We start from the raw sequence: 25,955 nt of genomic DNA, 5'->3' as shown, positions 1-25,955 counted from the left end.
GTCTGAAGGGGCAAGAGCAGGGCTGTGAGGGGAGGGGCGAGTTTCTGGTGCCACCTGGGGACAGTTCTGGCTACCTTGCAGAATAAGGGGGTGCAAATGGCATGACAGCAGCATTTTCTTGGTATAATCACCATTCCTCACCACTGCAGCTTTAAACAGTCTTAACACTTGGTCATAAGGCCCCATCATCAGCCTGTGTCCTTCAAGAAAACCTATCCAGATGACCCCCTCTGGGATCTCAAACAAAGTTGGCATAACCTTCTGGGTGATCTTTTTGCCTTGAATGTAACCAGCCCAGCAGATCCAGTTTGACTGTACTTTCCAATGAAAACACCCTAGGGAGACTGAGACAGGTTCATCACGGAGAGAGCGTGGCGGCAGAGACTACGTGAAAGCAGTCTGTCTGGACTAGAGCCGTGTGCGTGTAAACTGGGAACGGAGGAGGACCATGTTTTGATTGCCCCAGTGCGGACAGCACTGACAGGCCTGAGTCTCCATGGGCTCGGGCGTCGTAAAGGAAGGGCGTGGAGGGAGGAGGAAGGCCGACGGCCCAGCACTGGCACACCCTGTGCTAGTGCACTCCGAGGACACAGCAATATTTCAAAACCACCTGACGGTCTGCAGGGCCTTTTCTCCAGCGGCGATGGCTCGCCTGGTGGCTCTGTGCCAGAGCGTGCTCATCCTCAGTCCAGACGCTCCCACCAGGCTGTGGGACACCTGTGAGGCTGCAGTGGAGCGGAAGCACCGAGGGGAAGTCAACGAACGTGCAGCTTTGCTGGGTTGTGAAACTAGGCTGGTGGCAGTGGTCTGGAACCCAACCCAAGATAGCTGTGCCAGCACAGGGGCCCCACACGTAGGCTACTGGAGTGGGTGGGTGGGTATGTGTGTGTAGGGGGGGATTGGGGCTCTACGCCACCACCTTGCAGGCAGCATCCAGGTGTCCTGCAGAGAGAGAGGAGGCCACGGCCATTTCTTCTGCATTGGGATCCAAATGTGCGTGCAGGCCGCCAGGCTGTGTGGTGAGCATAGCTGAGAGGCCAATGAGCTTTAAGGCACAAGTGGAAACATGAGAATTGTTTTCTCACCTACAGCCCAAAAGGAACTCTAGGGTCCATTGCAGGTGACCCCTCTAGAAGGTGGTGGGAGGCTCGGGTATGAGGTGCCAACTCAGAAACAGGACAAGATATAGCTTTTCTGAAAAACCTTGTGGGGTGCAGAAACAGGAGATGAGCAAAGCACGGGGCATGAGAAGGAACAACCCCCTTTAACCAAATGATGGCAGACACCCAGGATGGTGACATAGTCCAGAGCCCGCAGCCATGTATATGCCACTCCAAACCAGCTCTGTCAGGACCCCTGAAAAGTGCTCAGCATGCCGGCACCCCACCCCCTCCCCAGCACGCTGGCAAGCTCCCTGTGCTCCATGAATGGCACTCCTGGCTGGAGAATGACATTGTGATCTTTGTGAGAGCACAGGCAAGTTAAAAGCACTATATGAAATCTGTTTGCAAAGTGCACAGTGGATAAAGTTAAAGGTCTCAGTTCCACCAGGCCTGGGATGTCCTTCTGCTTTAAGACAACTCTTTGGAGAGGCTTTGAAGAGCAGCTCCCTGGTGCAGAAGAGGGTGCCTGCCTTTCAAGGTGAGCTGTCTTACAGGGGTTTCTGAAGCAGAACTGAGCTACTGCCGTTACCAGTGGACAAGATGAACAGAACTGGAGTGGGAGGTAGACGGAAAGAGGGGAGATGGTGGGGGTGGGTAGGCTACACAGAAAGATGGCATGCTCCAAGCCAACGGCAATGCAGAGGGATTTTGAAATAAGAAAAGGAACTCTACCATCCTCTCCAGAAGAGTTGCTCATATGCTTCAGTGGGGCGGGTGGCTAACCCGCATTACATGAGAGAGGCCCCGCAGGCAATAGTGTAAGAAAGCGACTCCAGAGCGGACTGCCTACATAGAAGTAGTACATTATAGAACAGGGAGGCTGTTCCAGCCCACAGACCCTGGGTGGAAACGGCAGCTGCATACTATTTCGTTTGGGGTCCCACAATAATAAAGAAGGAATTCTGAGTGGAGTGAAAGAAAGAATTGAGGGTCTAAAGAGACCAGCTTTTAACGGGAGATTAAAACAATGACAACGCAGAGCTGGCACAAGGAGGGGGCGAAAAGAAAACTGGCCTGAAATAAAGGGGTCCAGGTGCACCCGACAGAGGAAAGGAGACTGTGACGCGGCCCCACAGCCAGGTAGCCGAATCAGACAGGGGCCAAACGCCGAAGGAGGGGTCAGAGTGGTCTCTGTCCTCGGCACAGAAGTGAGTCCGGGTGGCCAGGTCCACTCTCATTCCCGAGGCCACTCACAAAGGGAAGGGGTCAGAGAGGAAGTGGGAGCCCTCGGGCATTCACACTCACCTGGAAGAGGTATTTGAAGAGTAAAAGGAGTGGGCTAGTCCCGCAGCGACTAGAGGTGACAGAAACGGGCCGGTGGTCACTGCGCCGCTCATCCTGCCTCTCCAGAGAACTGGCCCTCTCACTCTGAGGGTCAGCTGCCACGACCATATTTGTCTACATAAAGCACGCCCACACCTACAACGCACATAGGACACGAACACTGAACGTGGCTGCCACTTTGCGCAACAGTGGGCACGTTACGGATCCAACTCTATGGGCCTCCAGCTGGGGGACAGGGTCCTTGGGTCTTGTTAAGTCCTGCCACTCGGAAAACCACAACTGGCAAAAAGTCCAGCTCAAAAGACAGACTTCATTTCCACTTAGACGGAGGTGAGAACGAGGAAACAGTCGGGTAATCAGGTGGACGGAGAGCACCCAGAGGGGTGCAGGGGTGAGGGCGGGGGACTCCTCCAGGAGGAAATGAAGAGGATAGAAAACCTGACAAATCTGAGAATTTGGGGAGTAAAAAAATAGGCCTCTTCTGGCAGAGGCCTAGCCATGAATTAATCATAGGTACTGAGAAAACCAGGGAAAACAAAAAGTTGTACAAGAAGGTAAATGAAATTATAAAACTCTACATGGCTCAGCCGTGATTAATATTTATAGAGTTATAATATTGAAAACACTGAATATTAATATAATCCCAAATTATTATTTAATCATAATGGAAAACGGAGGGAGGGAAAGACTGAGTGTAGGGGGCTTGGAGGGCTCGGGGGATGGGGATGTGAGTGAGGTGTGTGTCTAAAGAAAGCATGAAGTGCGTGGTCCGTGCAGGTTCCTGTGAGCTGTGTTTCTATGTATGGGGTTTAGGAGCCTATGAGAGTAGTGCCCGGTAGGTTTCTGGGTGGTGGGTGTGGGTGTGGGCATGGGGTGCTGTCTGGGAGTGGTCTATGTGTGTCTACGGAGGGTCTGTGTGCATGTGCATGGGGTGCATCTACAGACTATGGGGCATATGGATGGAGTGTGGGGTGCCTGAGTGTATGGTTGCTAAGTACCAGTGTGTGGAGGAATGAATGTGTGCTTGTGAGCGCCAGAAGGTGGGTTTGTACAAAGACACAAGGGTGAAATCCTCATCTTACCAAGCAGAAAGACAATGCACAATGCCTCATCCTTTCAGAGTAAGAGACAGGAGAAGCATCTTAATCAGTATAGAAACCAAGGACCCAAAGAAGCAAATGAAAGTCTAAAGTCTGTAGAATGGGCTGGGGGAAAGGCATGCCATCTTTTATCATCAGGTTTATAGAACTGTTTGTCTTTGAAGATATAGAATGCTTATGACTTGCTAACGTTAAGATTAAAGGGTCCACAGGGCACCGGCTGAGACGTGCTGCAGGGATGCAGGAAGGAGGCAGGGCCAAGGCCCTGGAGGTGGCTGGCAGAAGGGAATGTCAACCTGCTGGGAAGAATCGTGTGTTCAGTAAGCAAGGAGAGCAGGGGCTGAGAGGGCACTGACCATCATGAAGTCTATGAAGCTGTTTGAATGACACCCAGCAACAGCAGGGGCTAAACCTTTTGAGGGCCAGGTGCCAAGGGCCAAGGACTAAAGCCTGAGTGCCGATGGCCTGGGAGGCAGGCTGAGGAAGAAGTGGGCAACATGTCCGACAAGGCACAGCAGCCGTCAAGGGAAGCAAAGCGGACGATGCTGTGCACAACACCAAAGGCAGGTGCTGCGGAGAGTGCGGTAGGAGGAAAGGACCGCATGCAGGCTCTAGGTTGGCCAACCCAAGGTCAACATGACCTTGACATGGCAGTTTGCTGATAGTACTAAACAGGTCGTGGTGGGAGGAGAAAAGAACTAGAAGTGAGCCAAATGGATTATTTTTTCCACTCTTTAGAGAGAAAAAAGATTTGGGGGAAGGGAGGGGAGCATGGTAGTAAGGGAGACTTTTCTTTCTGTTGTTTTTTAAAAGGCAGGTAAGTGTCCTGTGCCTACAAGTTAAGAGGCGGGGCCTAGAATGCAGGAAAAACATGTGTGTGATTCGACAAAAGGAGGTCCCAGTGGGTACTGGACTCACGACGAGAAGACAAGGGGCACAGAAGGGAGACTACAGACAAGATGATGGCATCGGATGGATGCTAGACAAGCCAAGGGAGCATGCAGCGCAGACCCAGAGAGCAAGCAGAATCACTGAGCTACCACTGAAAAAGAATACATTCCTCTTGTTCTGATCCACTTGCAAGTTCCTTTCTCTGGACTGCGATTTGGGATCTGCCTGGACTCGACTCAACAGTTGCTTTATGTCCATCTGCACCAATCAACAGAAGTTTGAACACAGACCGAGCGGTTTCAGAGCAGGGACAAAACACCCGTTGGCCTGCTCCTGGGTCTTCCCTGGGGTTGAGCGTACGCCCAGCATTTTGAAGAACAGCAGTGTCGCGTTCCTGAAAACACAAGCTAAGAAGCCGCTCGCACATCCGCTTTCCAGAAGACAACGGCCCCTTGGGAAGGAGTCGAACAGACACCATGAGACAGCAACATCTCCCTCAGACCCAAGCCCTGACGAGGCTCCTGGAGGTGAGCCCACCAGGCTGCTCACCTGGGTCGGTGGAGGGGCATCTGCGGATGGTGAAGATCTGCCCCAGGTCCTCGTCCTCCTCCGGCAGGCCTTTCTGCAGCCGCTGCAGCTTGCGTAGGCTCTCGCTGCGCTGGTGCTTCATGGAGCGCACGTGCTGGATCAGGTTGAGCTTGGCCTTGGTGGAGTAGTTGCACAGGGCGCAGTGGTAGTAGCAGCCCTCTCCTTCCACGCCGCTCTCGTGCTGCTGCAGGTGCTGCCAGGGACAAACAGAGGGACACACCTGGGGTGAGCCACTCCAGAGTCTGCTGCCACCACGACCCACCCTGTGACGTCACGGTTCTAAGGGGCTGACGGTGCTCTCCCCAAGGAGGCAGGATGTGGACGCTCGTTCCACAAACACACCCTTCCAGGCATCTTGTCACAGAGAAGAGGAAGCTGCTAGTCACTGGGCAGAATTTTTTTTCTCTTTTTGTAATTTTAGAGTTATAAGGTGGTCTCTTTCAAGATAGACATTATGAAATTTGAGTGTTAATTTAGTATATATATATAATCTAGTCATCAACATGGAATTCTTAAACTCGAACCCTTAGTTCAGTTTCTTCTTTTTATTTTACATCATTTTATTGGAGGCACTTACACCTCTAATCACAATCCATCCATCCATTGTGTCAAGCACATTTGTACATATGTTGCCATCATCATATTCAAAATGTTTTCTTTCTACTCGAGCCCTTGGTATCAGCTCATTTTTCCCCTCCCTCATTTATGAACCCTTGATAATTTATAAATTATTTTTTTCATGTCTTATACCAACCACTGTTTCCCTTCATTTTTCTACTGCTTGTTGATCATTGTGATCAGTTCCCCCTTTCTCCCCCACCACCTTCCTGGTATCGATACTCTCATTATTGGTCTTTAGGGGTTTATCTGTCCTGGATTCCCTGTGTTGCGAGCTCTTATCCTTACCAGTGTACATGCTCTAGTCTAGCTAGATTTGTAATAGAATTAAGGTCATGATAAGGGTGGGGAGAGCATTGAAAAAACTAGAGAAAAGTTGTATGTTTCATTGGTGCTATACTGTACCCTGACTGGCTTGTCTCTTCCTTGTAACCCTTTTGTGAGGGGTACTGGGCAGAACCATGCCACACACAGCACTGGAGGCGGCGTGCTCTTCAAGGCCTAAAATACTACCACTGGACCACGTCGAATGGTCAGCCACGGGGTCATCCAACCACACCAGTTTAACTTGGCTGCTGCCTCTCTCACAAGAAGGAACATTCAAGGGTGGGGTGGGGGGTTTCATTTAAAACAATCGTTTGATCAGGGGAACTCCAAATGAGGATTTTCCCTGTGTTAACAAAATGAGAATAAGAAGAATAAAGAATAAGAAAGAAACACAATTTTCCTCAGACTAGTACCCTGCCAGCATCTCAAGAACCTCTGGCTTAATGCATCAGGTGGTCAAAGGGCACGTGCTCTATGTGTCAGGTGACACAGCACTCAGGGTCCAGAACACCAGAGTCCTAGAACGGGCCGGGGCAGGTCCTCCTGGGTCACCGTGTAGGCGTGGAAGAAGAGCCAGGCTCATGGCGGTATCAGCAGCGCCCAGACCAGAAGACCATGAGCTAGAGCAGCGGTTCTCCACCTTCCCAATGCCGCGACCCTTTCATACAGTTCCTCAGGTGGTGGTGACCCCAACCATAACATTATTTTCGTTGCTACTTCATCACTGCCATATTGCTACTGTTATGAATCGGGCGACCCCTGTGAAAGGATCATTGGACCCCCACAGGGCATCGTGACCCACAGGTTGAGAACAGCTGAGCTAGAGTAAAGGGTCCCCGGGAACAAAGTTGGGCCCCACACAGAACTTCACTAACAGCAAGGGCACCACTGGCAGGCTCCCGGTGCAGATGGCAGGCTCCCTCCCTCCCTAGCGGCCCTCAGTAAGACTTTTTTGTGGGTCTATGTGACGCAGGGGGAAAAGGCTCAAAACACTTGAGTGACTGGCCCCAAGGCCAGCCAGCAACATCACGAGACACAGAGACCTTGAATGCAAGCCAATTTCCACTGCTCCATGCTACCCAATGGAGGCGTCCCAGTGGCATAGTGGTTACCCACATTGGGCTGCGAATCGCAAGGTCAACAGTTCGAAACCACCAATTGCTCCTCAGGGAAAAGATGAAGCTTTCTACTCCCGTAGAGTTCCACTCTCTGAAACTCAGAGGTGCAGTTCCACCCTGTCCTTTTAGGTCACCATGAGTCCGAACAGACTTGATGGCAGAGAGAGAGAAATGAAGCGAGTTCAGAAACTATGTTCTTGTGCTCACGTCTGCATGTGTCCTCCCCTCGTCCTCCCCGTCACCCACAGACCCCTAGTCACCTGGGGACCATGAGGTGTCTGCTACCCAAGTACAAACCCATTTGGGAACTGGGTCGTGTTACTCATCTTCTCTCTGGCCGGCATGGTCCTGTTGGGTGCCAATGCCTTGATTTCCGATCCTGCATGGGTAGCTTTCATGAAACTGTGCAAGAGGCTGGGCAGTGAGATCAGTTAGAATGACACAGAAGAGTGACCTCGTAAGGGCATCTGTCTGGTGACCCTGCTCAGGGGCTTGCTTTCTCACAAGCACACACCCTGTGTTCTTTGGGAAGATATGAACCTTCTCTAGGAAGGACACGTACCTTTCTTTGAGGAAGAAATGTGAACGTGTAAGTGCAGAGAAAACACATTGTGGAGACCCTCAGTGATGTACAATCATGGAACTCATGCACAGGAAGTGTGCCCATGCTTCGTGTGCACCCCATAAAGACCTTGGCCTGGGAACAAAGTAAGATCCTCTCAAGGGAGGCTGACCCAGGACAATTCCACACCTGAAGTGTGAAACGCTGGTATGCTAAATGATACTCAATAAAGAAATTATGGCTACTGATGATTGGAAGGCAGGAAGGCAGGCAGGACAGGAGGGAAGGAGGGAAAGGGAGAGACGGAAGGAGTTTTTCTTGAAATCAACTCAGTCTGATTCTTCAAAGATGGCTGAATCGTTCTTTTGCCTCCTCCTTGCCCAATGTAATGACAAGACGATACATTCCAGAGGCAACATCCCTTTGGAGAAGCAAGGTCTCCTGGGGATGATACAGAGAAAAGATGGCTTTTTTTCCTGGGGTCCTCCAAAAGCCAAAAGCTCTACCAGGATATTCCTGGAAGCAAGGGGTTGGCCTCTGGACTAAGGAACTGGAGACCAGTACAAGAGCCAGGAACCTCTGCCTGAGATCACGAGGACCAGAGAATTACGTTCAAGAAAGCCCCAACTCAACAGATTCCGCAGACAAACAACCACGGCACATCTGTAGTAATACCTTCTACCAATGGATACTGGTGGCACCATACACCCTGGAACCAAAGCAGGACTCCCTGACACTCCCTAACCTCACACTCCCTCCCATCACCTCCCCCCAAAAACACATACAACTCTAATGCCGTTGTGAGGTCTCCGATCCCCATGGCTTGGGGGCTTGCAATCCTTGGGCTGGCCAAAAAAGAGGGGATAACACGGGCAAAAAGAGTTGGGATGGAGCTGAGCTGTCACATGTCGTTTGTCAGGTCTTTGGGTGACAGGGCTCTGTAAATCCTGAGTCAATATAAATACATCAGGAACTGCTGCTTCCAAAAAAAAAAAAAAAACCCCAAAAAGATCTGGTCGACATATACCAAAGCCACTGGCATTCATGTGGGAAAGTGACAATCTCTTGTACGACCAGAGTCATGTGTCTGCCGGGAGGTCTGTTTTGGAGAGCAAAAGGGCATACATCGTGGGGGCCTGAATAAAGGAAATGGGAGAAAGAGGAATGGGAAAAACACTAGCCTCCCCCATGGATGCTGGTCCAGGAAGCATGCAGTGCCCTCCGTGACAGACTGGCAAACAGGCTGAACTCAAAATCTCAAGTTCGCTTTGACCTCCAGCTTCAGTTTTCTAAGGTGCGACCCCAAAATATAGACTAGATCTTCTCACTTCTATGCAGATCAGGCTCGGAAAGATTACATCCTACCTCAAACTTCCTCTGAAATCCGGACCTCCCCAGGGCTTCTTGTGTGTGACTACACTGCTCTCACCAACTGTCTGGTCTCCCAGGTGATGTGGCTACTTTGTAGGGTCCCCCCTCAGACAGGCTGGCCATTAGACAGGGGTTTCCTCACTGCTGTGACACTCTGGGCACCATGTGTCCATTTCCCACTTCTTGAGCGACCAAGGAGTCAACCCCGTGACCCTGTCAGCCACCATCCCCAAGAGACCCAACGCTACATTCCACCTTAGAACCTGCTTCATTGAAAAGTCATGGGGCTGAGGGGCCAGGTGAGACCTCCATGAGGTAAGTCACTCAGCCAAGGGCAGGCTGGCTTTCCCCACGGAAGAACAGAGAAGATGTTTTCATTTGGAGAAGGAGGGAGAATAATTTGTTCCTGACCCAGCTAATTAGAATACCCTCAATTGGGATCACAATGAGTTTAATTAAATTCACTGTAATATATGAAGGCCTCACCAAGGCACAAATCCCAGCGATGCACTCACGCAGGGGCCACCTCCTCTCCAGGTTTGGGCTGTCTTCCCACACACATCCCGAGTTCCCCGGGACCCTTCCACCTTGATCCCAGAGCACGGCCGTCCCTGAGGAAGGGGGCCTGGGCTGAGTGGACTTCTGCCATTCTTCCCCCTCTCCTCAGTGTTACGGGTTCTGAACTGCTCCGTTTCAAAAGAAAACAGACAACTTCAGCGGATACTGGTGCAGAGAAGCGGGCTTCACCCAGACCCAGGGAGAACTGGTCCAGCCGACCAGACAATGTGTCAGACTCACAGACAGAACAAGCCCCACATGAGGGGCTTTACCTGCAGGCGATGAAGGCAGCTGACACATGGGACCCAGAGGGCATGCCAAGGGGACACAGGAAGATGCCCCACGGCCTGAGCATCTTTGTGAAGGTGCACTGCTGGGACCCCTGAATATTACAAGTGCCTGCTTCATTCAAGGAAACGGCACGTACCCCTAAACTGGAGCAGTGGTGGGTCAAGGGGAGAATTCTTGACCGCCATGCAGGAGTGGTCTGATTTTGATTCCCCTCAATGCGCCTTCTGGGACACCGAGCAGGCCGAGGTGGGTGGGGACGGCACAGGACCAGGCAGCACTGTGCTATTGAGCTTGCAAAGCGGGCTCAACATTGGCTGTGCACCACTACCCCCAAGAGAATACTGACAGGGAGATAGCAGATCAATCAATCAAGAAAGACCAACCCCACCAAAGGAGAGCAACAACGGAGATCCATCTCAACTCACTCCTAACCTCTGCCCCCAGCAGCCTCCAAGCTGCCCAGTGCCCTCCTCTTAGCCCTAACTCCACCCGTGGGCTTGTCGGGAAGACGCCTGCAAGGCCACCTGAGCCAACCTGTGATGCACACCTTGTTTCCAGGGCAACAAACATCCCCGCCTGGCAGGACCTTCTGAAAACTCAGCAGCCCGGTGACTTGAGAGAGAGAAATTGATAGGCATGGGAACCCGACTCTCAGCAGCATCACAGACGCCCCCTCCCCCTCCCCTCCCCGCGGCACTCACTGTGAGTCCCGTGGAACTGGGTGGGCACACCCCAGGTGGGGACGCCACCGGGCTTGGTCAAGACCTTTCCCGGCAGCTCTTCCTGCTCTGGGGTTTAACGTGCTCACCCTCACCTTGGTTTCACTGGGCCGTGCGTGGCACATCTGTGCTCCTGACAAGGCCATGTCTACTCTCCCACACCTATCTGCCTTTCTTCCTCAGTCAGGGTCAGGGAGAAGAATTCAGAAGAGAAGGGCCCACGCCACAGCGAGAGCCCCCTGCACATGAAGTCGGCTGCACGTGAAGTCGGCTGTGAAAAGCGAATGAACGATGAGACCTGAAGGAGCAGAGGCCAGGTGAGGCGCTTTGCGGCACCCAAGCCCATGAACATGGGACGCTTGCTCACCCTAGCCACGTAACAGCAAGTCCAGAAGATGATAAGGGCTCTCATTAGAAAACAATTCATTGTGAAAATAAAAAATGTGTTCCTGCTCCTTGTTTCCCAGGAAAACTAAGCAACTTCTGTCAGAGGACATTGATTTCTGTAAATCTGGAGGGGTTTCGGCTCCCTCCTCCTCCCCCAGCGATGGGAAACTTCTAACATCTGGTTCTTCATGCATGGAATGCCAAATATTGATCCAGGTATGTCAAAGCTTCCCCTTCAAAGCTGAAATGGACAAAGTACACTCTGATAAATACACACATGCGCACACACAAACACACGACTCCCAAATGAAACTTACTCGGGAGAATAACACCTGTTACTACACACACACACACACACACACACACACACACCCTCCCCCTTCTCTTGTTACACTTTGCAGCACACAAAACCCAACTCTACTATGGGAGAAAAGGAAATGGGCCTGTCCTTTGATGAGGTCAAGCAGCTCCCTGGCCCTCCTCCAAGCCCAGGGGCTACTGCCGGAGGTTGCTTAGTTCAAGACCACCCAGCAGCACCTTGTCAAAGAGGCCTGGTCATCTGCTTCTGAAAACCCACCACTGAAAACCCCACAGCAAACAGTGGTACAGCACGCCTGGGTCGCCAATGAAGAGGGTGAAGGTAGTCTCAGTGGCACCTGACAGGGGACATAACCAGATACTGCCTGTTGAACTGACATGACTCCACACTGCAGGCTGTACTAGACACCCCCTTGGGCTCTGAAGAGCACATGAAGCAGTGGCCGACAGATCTGTCTGTGGCTCTCCATCTGTCCCTGACACTGCTGGGCTCCAGAAAGAAGCCACAGTGGCACTGTCATCATCCCTGTCAATCCCAGCAGGCCGAGGGCTGTGACGACGTCCTGTGGGGAGAAGAATGTAAGAATCTGAGAACAGTCCAGGGGGAGAGGGAGGGGAAGAGGATGAGGAGCCAGGGCTCCAGATGACATCAGCAAGAGGTCAAGCGGGTGCTGGGGAACTACATGCGCACGCATGCGCACACACATGCCATGTCACTGCTGATGAAGACCCTCCACACACAGACATTTTCTCTTTCCAGCCCCGTGAGGCCGGAGCAGGTGGCTCCGGGCTCTCGGAGGCCACACAGAGCGTAGCTGAGCTGGCAGACTTGAATCTGGGGCTTGACTCCAATTCCACAGTCGCCCCTGCACCTAGACCACAGTAGCACTCTTGAATAACTGGGCATCCACCCTAAACTCCCAAAAATGAAATTGTATCTGGCCTAATGTGATGGGGGTGGGAGAGGGGAGTTAATTTTTTAAATCATGTTACAGTTATAAATTTCATGTCGCATTTTCGGAAGGCTCTCAGAGGGCCAAGCGCAATAGAGATGTGGTTTTTGTCCCCCTGTGAATGCTGGTTTTTCATCTGCTCATGCTCTTATCCTTACACATGCTAATTCAGCCCTATTTCACTGTGGGAGCCCTGTGGACACTGTAAGATAGAAGCTCCACCAGGATTTTACAAGAACAAGTGAGAGGACGTAAAAATGTTCTCCGAGATCAATCCATGTGGGTCACACTGACCTATTTCCTGGTTTCTAGGCCAGACTCCCGGGGCAGGCCCGGTCCTTCATTCCTGGGTCGGGACAGGAGCTCAGACCATTTCCCACCTTGGAGTGCCTTGTGGGTGAAGCCAAACCCTGCCCTTGCTTCAGGCTCAAGGTCAGAGATCACTGTGCCTGCTCCCATTCCACCCTCACTCCTTTGCAGTTGCTTCTTTCTTTCTGATGTCTAAGGGCCTTTGGATAGTGACGCTGGTGAAGAATAGTGGGAGGGCCGCCAAAAGCGCTGCCACCAGAACACACAAATCTGCCTTGGAAGAAGCGCAGCCAGAATGCTCTGCAAAGCAAGGGTGAGGAGACAACTCCTCACGGCCTTGGGGCAGGTTATCAAGAGAGCCCAATCCCTGAAGGAAGGAGGACATCTGCTTGGTAAAGTAAAAGGTCAGTAAAAATAAAAAGAGGAGCGCCCCCCCCCCCCCCCAGGAGAGGCTGCCACCATGGGCTCGAACAGAACAATGACTGAGGGCCGGGCAGGGTTTCATTTGCTAGACACGGGGTCACCATGAGTCGGACCAATGAGTCAGCCCGACAGTAAGGGCAGTCCTAACTGCTGTGCCTGCACACGCGGGGACTCATCACACAGCCTCTCCCCTAGGCAGCCTTTCTCGCCCACACAGGGAGGCGGAGAGTGTGGGAAGGAAAGGAAGCTGGGCAGGGAACAAGCGCTCCCTTCATGACCCCAAGGAGCCTTCAAAGGGCAGAACTTCCAAGAACGAAAGCATCTTGTCCATCTGTTCTGACCTCTTCCAATGGCCTGCACCGCTCAGAGTCCCGGAGCGTGGCCTAAATTAAGCGTGCTGAACGGGGGTCTACCTGCGTGTCATTCCTGATGGCGGCTTGGGGACACCTGTCCTCTTTGCTGGAGCAATGGTCAGCCTCTTCTTGCTGCAAAAAGCACCCCGGCCCAGAGGGCAGCTGAGCCAGGGGATTTGAACACATGGAAGTAGGATGTGCCATAAGGGCGAGGCAAATGCTTTGGAAAACGCTTTCTAGTTTGTTGATCTGCCAAAAAGGTGGCCCAATAAAGATAAAGGGGTCATTAATCGGTTACAGAGTTTGGGAAAGGGTTCCTAAGCCTTACGAAATGTATGATCTACTTCTCCGTGCTTCCGACAGGATCGTGCTGATGATACCAACCACACAGAGGCTATGCTCTGCTAGCAAATGGTCATCAGCCATTCGTCCACGTGCCCCAGAGGCCAAAGCCCCACTCTCTCACTGCCTCCCACCTCCGTGCTGGCCCAACCATGAAACACACTGCTGTTCTCATGAAGACACATGTGGTGACGGCTGCACGAGAGGGTGAACCGCATTAATGTCACTCCTTCGAACTTGTACAAATGGCTAAAACGACCTATGTTCTGTCATATACATTTTACCACTCTACTTATATTTATGCGTGCCGGCAAGGTAATTCTGACTCATCGTGATCTTACAGGACCGAATGAAACTACCCCCATGGGTGTCTGGAGAGCCTCATCTTTCTCCTGAAGAGTGACTGGTGGTTTTGAACCGCTGGGGCCTTGTAATTAGCAACCCAATATGTAACCTCTATTTTACCCCAATGTACATATTTTTCTTAAAAACAAACTAAATAAACAGACCACCTCCAGAGCAAGATAGTCTGGTGGAAAACCTCTGTTCTCATTCTTTCTCACTACTCTATGTTGGCCAGGTTAATGTGTAGCCTGTTGAGCCTCGGTTTTCTCATCTGTGAAATGGGAACAATAGCCGAGCTTCCTCTGAGCCCTGCTGGGTGTGCCCAATGAGGTAATTCACATACAGCCCTCTGGTACACAGTTAGACATTAGGATAAACAAGCCTATTGTTATTATTTCTGTCATTATTTTTCAAGTTAATTAAGCTTTGGAATTAAGGATAAAAATGGAGATCTATTCAAATTACCTATTTGACAGTCCTCCTACCCCCTACCCCGGCAAGGCACTCAAGAGAAATCCCCACGTAACAATAAGGAAACTCCAATGTGGGGGAAAGAAGGAACCGATCACAGTGGTCTACATATAACCCCTTCCCAGGGGGACAGAAACGTGGGTGAAGGGAGACAGTGGTTGGTGTAAGATATAAAATATATATATATTATAAATTATCAAGGGCTCATGAGGGAGGGGAACGAGGAGCTGATACCAAGGGCTAGTAGAAAGAAAATGTTTTGAAAATGATGGTGGCAACATATGTACAAATGTGCTTGACACAAAGGATGGATGGATAGTGTTAAGAGCTGTAAGAGCCCCCAATTAAATGCTTAAAGAAAGAAACGCTGGTGCATAGAAAAGCAATTGTTTTTGTTGCCCCACAATGGCAGCAAACTGAGATAGGGACCCTAAGCCCCTGCTCTTCCAGAAAAGCATCTGTCTGCTGAATCTCTTGGCTCCTCTGGCCACCAACAGAATGAAATTCAAGTACCATGTTGTTTACCACATGTCTGCCAGTGTAGCAGTGAGGACGGAGGGCAGGAAGAGGACTCGGCTGAAATGGCCGGTGATGCTTCTTCCCTGGTTCCCAAATCCACTCAGAGGCAACACAGTAGAAACAATAGCCATTTGGGGATATAATATCTGCAGCTATAAAGGGGTGGTATCTGGACTTGCCCTGGCTTCCTGGGAGGTGACATCTAGGAAAAGATGCAGGTAAGGATCCTCGCAAAGATAGAGAGTGGTCAACTACTTGGCCCTGTCACCGTCCTTCTTACTAGGGTCCAGAGCTTGGCTCCTCCCTTCTCTGCAACTTTCGCACTTCGGAGGGCTGGGTGGTCACGAGGCGGGTGTTCTAGCTCAGTGGGTCTCTAACTTGAGCATGTGCACTTGAACCCTGGAGGACTTAAGGCCCAGAGGGCTGGCCTGGGGGCCCAAGAGTCTTCCCGGTAATGCTGCTGCTGCTATCACTTGGATGGCACTCCCAGAATCCCAGCTCTCCACCCAAAAGCGATGGCCACAGAGAGGGGGCAGAAGCTCCAGCTCTCTGTGAGGAGATGAGCTGCTGGGGCCCCATGCCGCTGCATCCGCCATCACTCGCCCACATATACCACACCAGGTCTGCGCACCAGGTGCACCTCTTCAACAAAAAGGCCGTTACCGGCCTGCTCCAGATACTTCATAAAAGCCAGCGTGGCATTATGTGTCTGCCTCTCCCCTTTCACACCCGCAGACCGAGATTTCCTGGCGCTGGTGCTCCCGAGAATGTGACCCTCAGTGGCCAACTCCACACCTTGCTGAGTGCACCTGTGCAGGTGTCTAGCTGGCACGGAGCCCACGGAACAATTTCAACCAAAGATGAAAAAAATTAAATCGCCATTAAAATTCCTGCCACCCTCTTGAGCTTTCTGGTCGCGGTGGTAGAAGGCAAGACGTGGGCGCTCGGAGCCAAGGCTTCTCCTGAGCTCCTACCTCATGCTGGCTGACATGCTCCCCTTCTTCGGAGGAGAGATGACACGGGGAGCCCTGTGACCAGGATGAGGGCATGGGGCAATCCCAGGGCTGGCTCCTTCCTGAGGAGAGGGGCAGGCTCTGTGTTTTATCTCACTCTCTCCCCTTGAAGGAGGAAATGAGGTGGTCATGGGGCAGGATAGAAATACGCCTTCTTCCACGGATGTCTCTGGCGCCCAACATTATGGCCACAGCACACACCTGTGCCTTCCCCTCAGATCTCCCCGTTGGGAGAGGTTGAAGAAGGCAGACCTAGAGAACGGGGCCAATGGAGTCTGGGGAGAAAGGGGCTTCTTGAATAAAGCAGAGCTGACCCTAAGTCCAAGGGCCTGGAGACGGGACCTGCAGAAGAGATCGCGTGCCACGTGTTGGGACAGTTTTGCCAATGATGACACAGCTAGTTTGCTCTGCGTACCCCCACCCCATAAATAACTCAGACAAACACCCTGTGGACTGGGCTTTAGCTTTTCCAACCCCCCCAGTCTCATTAAAAGCCGATATTGTTCAGCCTCAAGATGGAGAGCTGGGCATGGATTTTACTGAACGTTAAATCAACCAGCAAGCGCAGCCAGCACACTCTGTGGCCCTTTAACTTTAAATAATGCAATAATTATTGAATTTCCTTTTTATAACTGAAGTGCTGGAATGTAAACAATGGGGCTGTAATTGCAGGAAGGGGGGATCAATAGAGGCAATCGTTTTCAGCCATGTTAATTGTAAATACAATTGCTCCAAGATGTCAGCCTTGTTCTTCTTGCTCCCAGAATCATCCTAACGGATGACAGAGTCCAACTTTCCCATTACAGCTGTTCGTTCCTTTAAGAGGTTCTCAATCAGGTCTGATCAATCTGTCAAGATAATGCATGGAGTAAGTAAGACTCTTCCAAACACAGGCTCCCAATCAATAGCCGGGACCAGCTTAATGAGGTGGGGCTAAGGCCCAGAGGGAGGGAACAGCCCCCAGCTTGCGCCTAGGTTTGGCAGGCTGACTTCCTCGCATGGCCCTGATAAACAGATCAGCCCTTAATGAGGACATTAGTTATGCATGCTTCAGCAAGCAGCAAGGCACCCATCCCTTGGGACAGACGGACAGAAAACAAAATAGATTAACAGAAAACAATATGGTGCCAAATTAGGTATAACTGAAGACTTCTCTTGCTTTTCTTAATTGTCCACCAGAGTGGGGAGCATCAATTAATCATTCCGATGGGTGTGAGTGCCAGGACTGAAGACCCTGCTGAGCTGGAGGACCTCTGGGGACCTGCTAGCTTCCCCTGGGATTGGGGTGCACTTCTTTCCTCCACCCTGTCTTCAGACAACAATGTGGGCCTCCCACAGAGGGGCCCCAGCACCAACCAGCGTGAGAAAAAAACAGACAGGGCTGAACTCCAAGCCCAGCAGCCACACTTCGTGGAGCTGCGAGTGAGGACTGACAGGGACAAATGGCTACTCGTGGCTGCTGACATTCAAATTGCCACCACCAAGGGTTGGTCCTGAGGATGGCTGGTCCTTCACAGACAAGGATGAGGTGCAAAATCAAGAGACCCAAGTCCCATTTTCACTTTCTCAAAGTTGCATGGACACCACACACATCTCAGTCTCCCCAATGACAAATAGGAGGCCTGACACCTTTCATGTCTTGGAGATAGCTATCCGCCTTCAGTGTGTGGTTCACGCCAGGATGGGTTGGGAAGGCCATTTCTCTTTAAGGAATGGAAGAGAATCTCTCTTCCCCCACGGAAGTCTCCTAGAAAGATCATGTTGAAGGGAGGTTCCACCCAGAATCCAGCAGGTCTTTTGGTAGGACATCAGCTCAGAGTACGGCTACTGGGCTAATAGGGCCAGCATCCCTTGGGTGATGTTAAATGGGCCAATTCTCAGATCCCATCCAAACCTGCAGAGACGATGAAGGAAGGGCCCAGCATTGGGCTTTTACAAGCCCCTGGGTGATTCTGATGTGTGATCCATTTGAGGACGTGGTGGCTAAAAGGTCAGCATTTCAAACTCATGCTGCTCCAGGGGAGACAGATGAGGCTTTCTGGTCTGTTCTAGAGTCCCTATGAGTCAAAACGACTCGATGGGAGTGAATTTAGTTTGTTGGGTTTGGGGGTTTGTTTGTTTTGGTTTGTTCTTAAAGAGTGGCGTAGACAAGGATGGCCTTCTTGTCCATGATAAGGAATTGGCAAGTCGGTCCTTCATGAATGAGAAGTAGTCGTTCCATGCTGCAGATCGGCTCCAGAAAACTCCATTTTGACTGTGAGGCCAGAGGAGGGAGCATTCACTCTCTCTCTCTGCTCCGGCTGGCGCCCCCCACCCACCCAAGCACACACACACAAGTGCTCCATCCAGAATGAGGCCTCTGGGAAGAATGCCGCCGCTTCATTAACTGGGAAAGACCACAAAGAGGGCCACTGCTGGGTTCAAAAGCTTAGTCTCACACTCAGTAAAATGAGAGCAACTGTCCCCTTTCCTCCTAAGTGAGGGGATGAGCAGAATAGGGGAAAATATGCAGAGAGAGTGCAAACCACTTCTCAGGACCCACTCCTTCTCCAGAGCCTTCCTGAACTCACAGCTTCAGTGGCTTGCTGCTCTGAGCCCACTGGCTAGCCACCCCTGCCCCTCCACCACACTGGGCCCAGCACAGCATGGACCCGGCCTCCGTCAGCCCTTCCATTCTCAAGTCCTCCGCAGAGCTCTCCAGGTGTGTGGCAGGTGCCTACCAAGTGCTGACCAGAAATCTACCAAAACCAAGAGACAGCCCCTGTACCCCCTTTTCACTCCTAGTCTTCAGCCCAGAATTCAAATGCATTGATGGGATCTTGGGGAAAAGCCATGCACACGGGAGCCTCAGGTGGCACCCTAGGCTAGTGTCGACACTCAACCCAATGGCCAGTGTCCTTGTCAGAGATAAGGGGCGCACAGAGACATGTAATACAAAGGAGGTCATATAAAGATGCATACAGGTGTGTGTGTGTGTGTGTGTGTGTGTGTGTGTGTGTGTAGGGAGGGTGGGTTTGGAGGGGGGTAGCTACAGGCCTTGGATTACCAGCAGCCATCAGAAGCTAGACGGGGGCAAGGGGGAATCTTCTCTAGAGCACTCAGCACCCTGATATCAGACTTAATGCCTCCAGAACTGAGAGACTACGCATCTGCTGTTTAAGCCCACCAACCCCCACGGGGAGCTAACACAACATGGAATCTAGTCCAGGCCCACTTCCCTCATCAGAACTCTTCTCTCTAACTCATGCCACTGTCCACTTGAAGTTCCACATGTGTCCCACCCCTACCTACTGCCAACCCTCTCCTTAGTCTCTGTGCCTTTTTCTGCTAGGAAGCCCTCACTGAGAAACTTCGGGAAATGCTACGCAACAGCCAGAGTGGGAGGATGCCACATTCTGCTGGAAGCCTGAACTCTGATCCCCTAGCACAGACAGCTCTGTCAAGGGCACGTGCTCCTCAAACTTCCACCCGAGTTTTCACCCTTGGTGGCGGGCCAGGAGGTTAGAGGATGGAGAGTGCGGGGAGCAAACCCATTTGCTGGTACCTGCTGCTGGGCCTAGGAGCCCTGGCGGCACAGTGGTGACGCGTGAGACTGCCAAGTTCTCCTCCAGAGAAAGCATCCCACGGGGCCACGTCGAGTCGGCACTGACTCGATGGCAGTGCGTTTTTGGCTCTGGATGCTGGTTTAAATAAGGATTTGTGACACAAGATAATTACCATACTTTATTTTACTTAGGGGCTTCATTTTTTTCATATAAAGAAATTCAAAAGGCGGTATTGTGCAGCCGCTCCCCCTGGCATATGAGCCAGAAGGCAGGGACTCACTCGTGTGCCACTGCCTTGGGTCCTCATCTGTCTCTCCTCGCGCTCCCTCTACATCGCGCACCACGCTCTTCACGCAGCTTGATGCTGCCATGCTTGCCATCAGACTGACGAACAGTCCCGAGACTGGGACAGAGCGAGAACCATCTGGCTACAAGGGAGAGGCCTTTCAAGGGGCGTCACCTTCCAGGTGAATTGGCTGTGCCCATCATACCTTAGTGGGGAAAAATAAATTAGCCCATATTTTAGTTCTCTGCTAAAAATGTCTGAGAAAGCCAGCATGGTAGTGAGACAGTGCTCAAATACCTGCAAACAGGTAGGTTGAGCAGGACTTTTGGAAGGTCAGGGTGAGCAGTGTGAAACCAGGAATGAAGAGTCAGGATGAGGGGACACACACACACACACACACACACACACACACACACTCTCTCTTTATTTTCTCCTTCACTTTCCTGTCCTGATGACCGCTGCCTAAAATCATGGCTCTCTCTCTGGACAATTTTTGCAGTTACCTAAACAATAGCTACCTGGCTAATGTCTTTCGTTAGCAGCTATTTTCAAATTCTAGGCCTGGCTTGTTCAAAGGGACAATTTTCCACGGTTTTCAAAGGTGAATGCGCAGGCCTGAAGCCTTCCTGTGTAGCTTTCTGCCCACTTTGGCATGCTGCCTCTGCATGCAAGTTCCGGGGAAAGAGGCGGAAAGGCTCACAAGGGACTTGGTTTTTGTCTGTTTTCAATGGGGACACGTTTCATCAACCAGTCCAGAGTGAGTGACACCTTCTGTTACGTCCAGTAACTTCATTCCACTCCACCAGGGCCAAGAAATTGTGACCAGGTGGGGCAGCGACCAGGGCCCACCTGCAGAGGTGGGAGGGTGAAGGTTGTTCTCTGCAGAAGCTGGCTTAGAAACCCCGCTGAGAACCACGAGAGCATTTTCGGTAAAACACAAACTTCCTAACACTCCATCTAAAGAAGCGCTCACCACAAACACGTCTTTGAACAAAATGGCAAGGTCACTGGGGCAGCCGGGTCTGGTGGAAGGAGGAGCGGAGGGGTGATACCTGAGGGTATCAGCTCTAAAGCATGGGGAAGCCCTGACACACATTATGGAAACAGTGGGGCCCCTGCTGGGTGTGTGTGTGTGTGCGCGCGCAAACGCTCGGCACACTCCAACGCTATCTAAAGCTTGGAGGTGAGGTGCCTTGGAAGAAAGGCCTGGCAGCCTACTTGTCCACGAAACAGCCAGCAAAACCCTATGAAGCACAGTTCTGTGCTGACCTACCTGGAGCCACCTGACAGCCATCATGAACGCGGTGGTTCCCAACCTAACAAATGCCTTGGCCCTTTAATGCAGTTCCTCATGTGGTGGCGACCCCCTAACCATAACATTATTTTCGTTGCTACTTCAGAGCTTTAATTGTGCAACTGTTATGAACCAGGTGACCCCTGTGAAAGGGTCATTCGACCCCCAAAGGGTTGCTGCCTTAGTGGGATATACATTGGAAGTTACTATGTTACTGAGATGCTTTGGCGGGGTGGTCCAGGGGATGTGTGCTGGGCTGCGGACTACCAGGTCGGCAGCCTGCAAATGCCGGCTGTCCCGAGGAAGAAGATGAAGCTTTCTACTCCCATAAAGATTCCGTCGCAGAAACCCAGAACTGGCTCGATAGGACTAAGTCTCAGCTGTATTAAGGGACAGCCAATAACTCAATTAGCAGCTGATGACTTTTTGTAATCTTACATCCAGTAACCTGTGTTGTACGCATCAATATAGTGTGGGGACTTTGGGAAAAAAGGAAACTAGTATTTTAAGGGATGCAAAGTGTTCAAAGACCCCTCCAGCTCACTCTAATAGAATCTCCTGCAAGAAGAACCACAGCCCACCCTGGCTTCTAGCAGCAGCTGCATTGTTAAAGTGGTCTCCCAGCTCGGATTCCTTTATTCTGCATTTGCCCAGCCCGCTCTGCTCCATGCTGCTCACACGCTAATCCCTCACACCACCACCCGCTAACTCGACCGTCTCTAAGAACGAATTCCGCATTCTCTACACTGGAGAAAGGCCCTCCACACTAGGTCTGATCATCCACGACTCCCTGGAGCCACTCCCGTGCGCTCCACGGCTCAGTACTCTCAGTAACCTCCTCTGTGCGAGTGGCCCGGTCATTCCCACCATGTATACTTCCAGTCCATCTCCTCCGGAGCCTACTCTACTTTTCCAGTACCTCTATCTACAGTGATTCTGTCTCTTCTGGATGGAACATCTTCCTTGCATATCAGATCTCGTCACCTGAGTGCTCGTTACCAGCCTCCTGGCCATGGCAGGTTCCCTAAAAGACAGGAAAGCTCCTGAGGGCAGAAACTGTGCATCCTCAAGACGGGCACTGATAACAAGGCTCCAGTTGATCCCCTAGAGCAGTGATTCTCAACCTTTAATACGGTACCTCATATTGTGGTGACCCCCCAAACCACCAAATTATTTTCGTTGCTACTTCATCACTGTAATTTTGCTACTGTATGAATCAGGTGACCACTGTGAAAGGGTCGTTCGACTTCCAAAGGGGTCACGACCCACAGGTTGAGAACGACTGCCCTAGAGAACCGGGGTGATGGCATGACGAGGCAGGCCCAGAAAGGGGGCTCTGACAGTGGCCGGTTCCTGAGCTGCACCTTGGGAAATAATGCCACCACGCACCAAGGGGCCAAGAGGCATGGTGAGCAAGTCAGCAGGCCTGGGCTTCAGAAATCCTCCATGGAAATTACACAGGAGAGAGAGCTGTCAGGTGGTAATGGATGGACGGACAGAAGGCAGAGAAGACCACCTGAGGAAACATAAGTCTTCCCCACCACCTGATTTCATTCAGGTCCCCAGGTCTACACAAAAGGCGAATTAATTACTTGATCACCCATTCACTTACCTTGCTAATGAAATTATCGGGGTTTTGTCAGTCAAGAACCTGTTAGGAGGACTGGCTTGCCTCTGGGTCCGAGTTCCACTGGTGCCAGCTGCCTTCACCAGCACCAACATGACTCATGAGATGACACAAATTGCCAATGGGCTTTGTTATTATGTGACCTTCAGCAAGTCACCCTTCCTTTCCCGCTCCAGTGATAAAATATGGATGGCAATACTAAGAACCTACTTCATGGCATTATCGTGAAGAATGACGGCGGAGCACAGCTAACAATGGCTGGGAAGCACTTTGTCTTTGTGGAGAGCTATATTACTTAACATTTAGAATAATACCCACTGTTTCAGGTTGAGAAAGCATTCAGATTTTAGCGAAGCTGAAGGCTGAGCACATCCACTAATGAGCAGTGTCCTTCCAGAGAAACACTGAAAGCTATTCAGTCTACTGAATAAAATGACTAGCAGGACATTAGCAGGACGCTGATGCAGGCTTAGTTACCATGAAACCAGGGTCATTGCATTCAACATTTAATAAGCAAATTCCTGAGATCACAGGAGTAAACCAGAGCCAACTAGGATGACAACAGCTGCATTTTAAAGGATGGTTTGGGCAGTCATTTCTTAGGCCAATGTTTCCCCAGGATTCACAGAAAGGCACTTCTAAGATTCGTTTGTCTCATCCAGACCAAATGTAAAGGGATAGAGTAAACCCTTTAGGCTTCGTGGGCCATGTAATCTCAACCCTGAAGTCGGAGTGCACAAGGGGCCTTAGTCAAGCTTTAAGTGAATGGGCATGGCTGTGCTCCAATAAAACTTTATTTACAAAAGTGGTGGCTGGCTGGATTCCAGCCTGTGGAGGTACCCTAACCTAAAACTTTCTGGGCCATTGACCTAATCACTGTCTTGGAATATTATTGGTCTGCTCCTAATGAAGGAGCGGAGAGGAAAGCACGTGCACGTACACACACACACGTTTTGTTAATAAGCAAAGTAAGCTTATTCTAACTTTCAAAAACTCCTGTATATGCCAGGTTTACAAACTCCATACAAAAATAAGCTGCTTTGAAATGAAAGTCAACACTGAAGGGTCTTCTAACTTGGCATGAGGTTGTGACTTCACAACAGTTCATCTGCACCCTTGCTGGTACTCGAGGGAGGAAGACTGCACACGCGAGCACGTCCTTCAGTCACGTGCACGCACGCTCCAGCTCTGCCTCTGGGTACGCAGCAGAGGCAGGGGTGGAGGTAACACAGATCCAGAGCTGAACACCACCTGTAACTGCTTCCACTCTTAACTAATCGACCAAAGGCATGCCGAGCCACCAGGCCTCTCCAGACCCCCAGGAGCGAACACCAAGCACCTTTAAATAGCCAGTGAGCAGAACGGAGCCAGTGGAAAAGAGGCCCCTGCTGCCACCATGCCTCCTCCTACAAGGGCAGGCTCTTCCTCTGCAAGTGCTCTGGAAAGGGAAATGCCAACCCTGGGGAGGCTACATCAGGAAAGGCCTCAGATGTGGGTTGTCTCAGTCAGACCGTCTCCTGAGCGCCCAGCCCTGAGCAGATTTCCAAGCGGGCCCGAGGCTGTCCGTGGTGGAAGGGACAGAGGGACCAGGTCAGTTGGGGATGGCAAACTATCAATGACTGGGTGGCCTGGGTCTGGGAGCTGTGCCACCCCACGGGTTCTCAGACATCCTTATTTAACAGTGAACATGGTAAAATTTGCTGATTGCACAGGCAATTTAGATGTTCTGCCTCTTATTAAAAAATAAATACAAGTCTCTGGCTGTATCTGCTTTATATCTCCACCCACCTCCCATCCTCTTGGCCAGCAACCTCAAGGTGATGAGACAGGAATGGGGCATCTCCTGCCCAGTGCTCACCACCCCTTTATGGACCCAGGAGGCTCCTTCGGGCCTTTGGGCCGCAGCCCCGGGTGGCCCCATGTGTCTGAGATCAGTTCCTGAGTTCACACCCATGGAACGTGGCTGTGAGGGGTCACAGTGGTGACTCCAGGGTAGCCTTTTCATCTTCCAAGCTGGAAACCTTGGCTCATTTCCCTGCCCATGGGCCTCGTGGGGAGCACCACTTGGCTGTTGGTGGAAAGGTGAGTGTGATTACCATGCTGAAGAGGTTTCCGTGGAATGTCTAGACAAGGAAGAATGCTTGGCAATCTGCGACCACAAATGGGCCGGTGAGATTTCCTCCGGATTCCAATGGACTAGTGTGCCACGGAGGACATGGGACTGGGTGGTGTGCATCCTGCTATGCAGGAGGTCAAAATTGGGGCCCACTGGATGGAGGCTCATAGCACTCAGGATTGGACAGATCTCAGCTACTTTTAGTTCTGGGCAGCATTCATCACACCCACTGAGAGAGAACAAGCCGGCACCAAGACGCAGTGGGGCAGCTTCATTGTCTGTAGAGTTTCAAGCTGCACCTCAGAAGGGACAGGGCTAGGCTCCAACAGGCTGGTGCAACCAGGCCAGCAAGGGAGTTAGGGATGAATGAGGCTGCATCACAAAAGGCAACTTAATTCTGCCACGGAGTCCATATTCGCTAATTGGTAGGAAAAGGTAAAATTAATGAGGACATTAACATAGCTATTTAAAAACACCTCCTTGTTTCTCCAAGGTTGTGACAAGCAGGGACCCATCAGGAAGTAATTGAGGGAAAAGGACACTGTCAATTCTCAATTATCTGCTTGAGTGAAGCACTCAGTGACACGGATAATCCGAGTCATTTACATTTGGAGTTAGAAAGTAACATCTTTTTCCCTCAGAAAAGTTATCTTCCTAATTACAGCCTCAGAGTGTGATGGTGCTGTCCCCCAGCCCAGCCCAGCCCAGCCCACCCTAAGGGGAGAAGAAAGCTGCTGGGGCATGGGAGTTCAGACCGGACACAGATAGCCCCTGGGCAGATGGAAGATGGAAGTTGTCACAGGCAGCTGTTTAGATGAAAATTAATCCCAATAGCATCAAACGCAAAACTCCACTCCTCAGTCACACTGGCCCCGTTTCACATTTTCAGGTGCAACGTGCAGCGGTGACGGGAAGAGTCTGAATACCAGAGCGTCCAGAGGGCAGGGCGGGATTCTGGATCCAGGGCCGCCTCCAGTTTCCAGGAAACAGTGGAAAGTTGGGGGGTGGGAGGTGTTGGGCCCGTGGGGGGGGGGGGGTGCCTGTAGGAGACATTCCATCGCCAC

At 51.3% G+C, this 25,955-nt stretch overlaps 1 protein-coding gene across 5 annotated transcripts in view; it reads right to left on the bottom strand.

The window, feature by feature from the left end:
• Positions 1 to 25,955, bottom strand: part of ZFHX3 (zinc finger homeobox 3) — a 257,660-nt gene that overhangs the window by 90,620 nt on the left and 141,085 nt on the right. For all 5 annotated transcript variants that reach the window (XR_012780857.1, XM_075536906.1, XM_075536907.1 and 2 more), the window contains one exon: positions 4,988 to 5,219. Coding sequence is in view for 4 of the 5 variants with exons in the window: in XM_075536906.1 (XP_075393021.1) it covers positions 4,988 to 5,219 (232 nt within the window). In the remaining variant the exon portion in view is untranslated. The remainder of the gene's footprint in view (positions 1 to 4,987; positions 5,220 to 25,955) is intronic.

Source organism: Tenrec ecaudatus, chromosome 18 (assembly GCF_050624435.1).
Source record: "Tenrec ecaudatus isolate mTenEca1 chromosome 18, mTenEca1.hap1, whole genome shotgun sequence".
NCBI lineage: Eukaryota > Metazoa > Chordata > Mammalia > Afrosoricida > Tenrecidae > Tenrec > Tenrec ecaudatus.
This window is presented reverse-complemented; position numbering and strand designations above follow the sequence as displayed.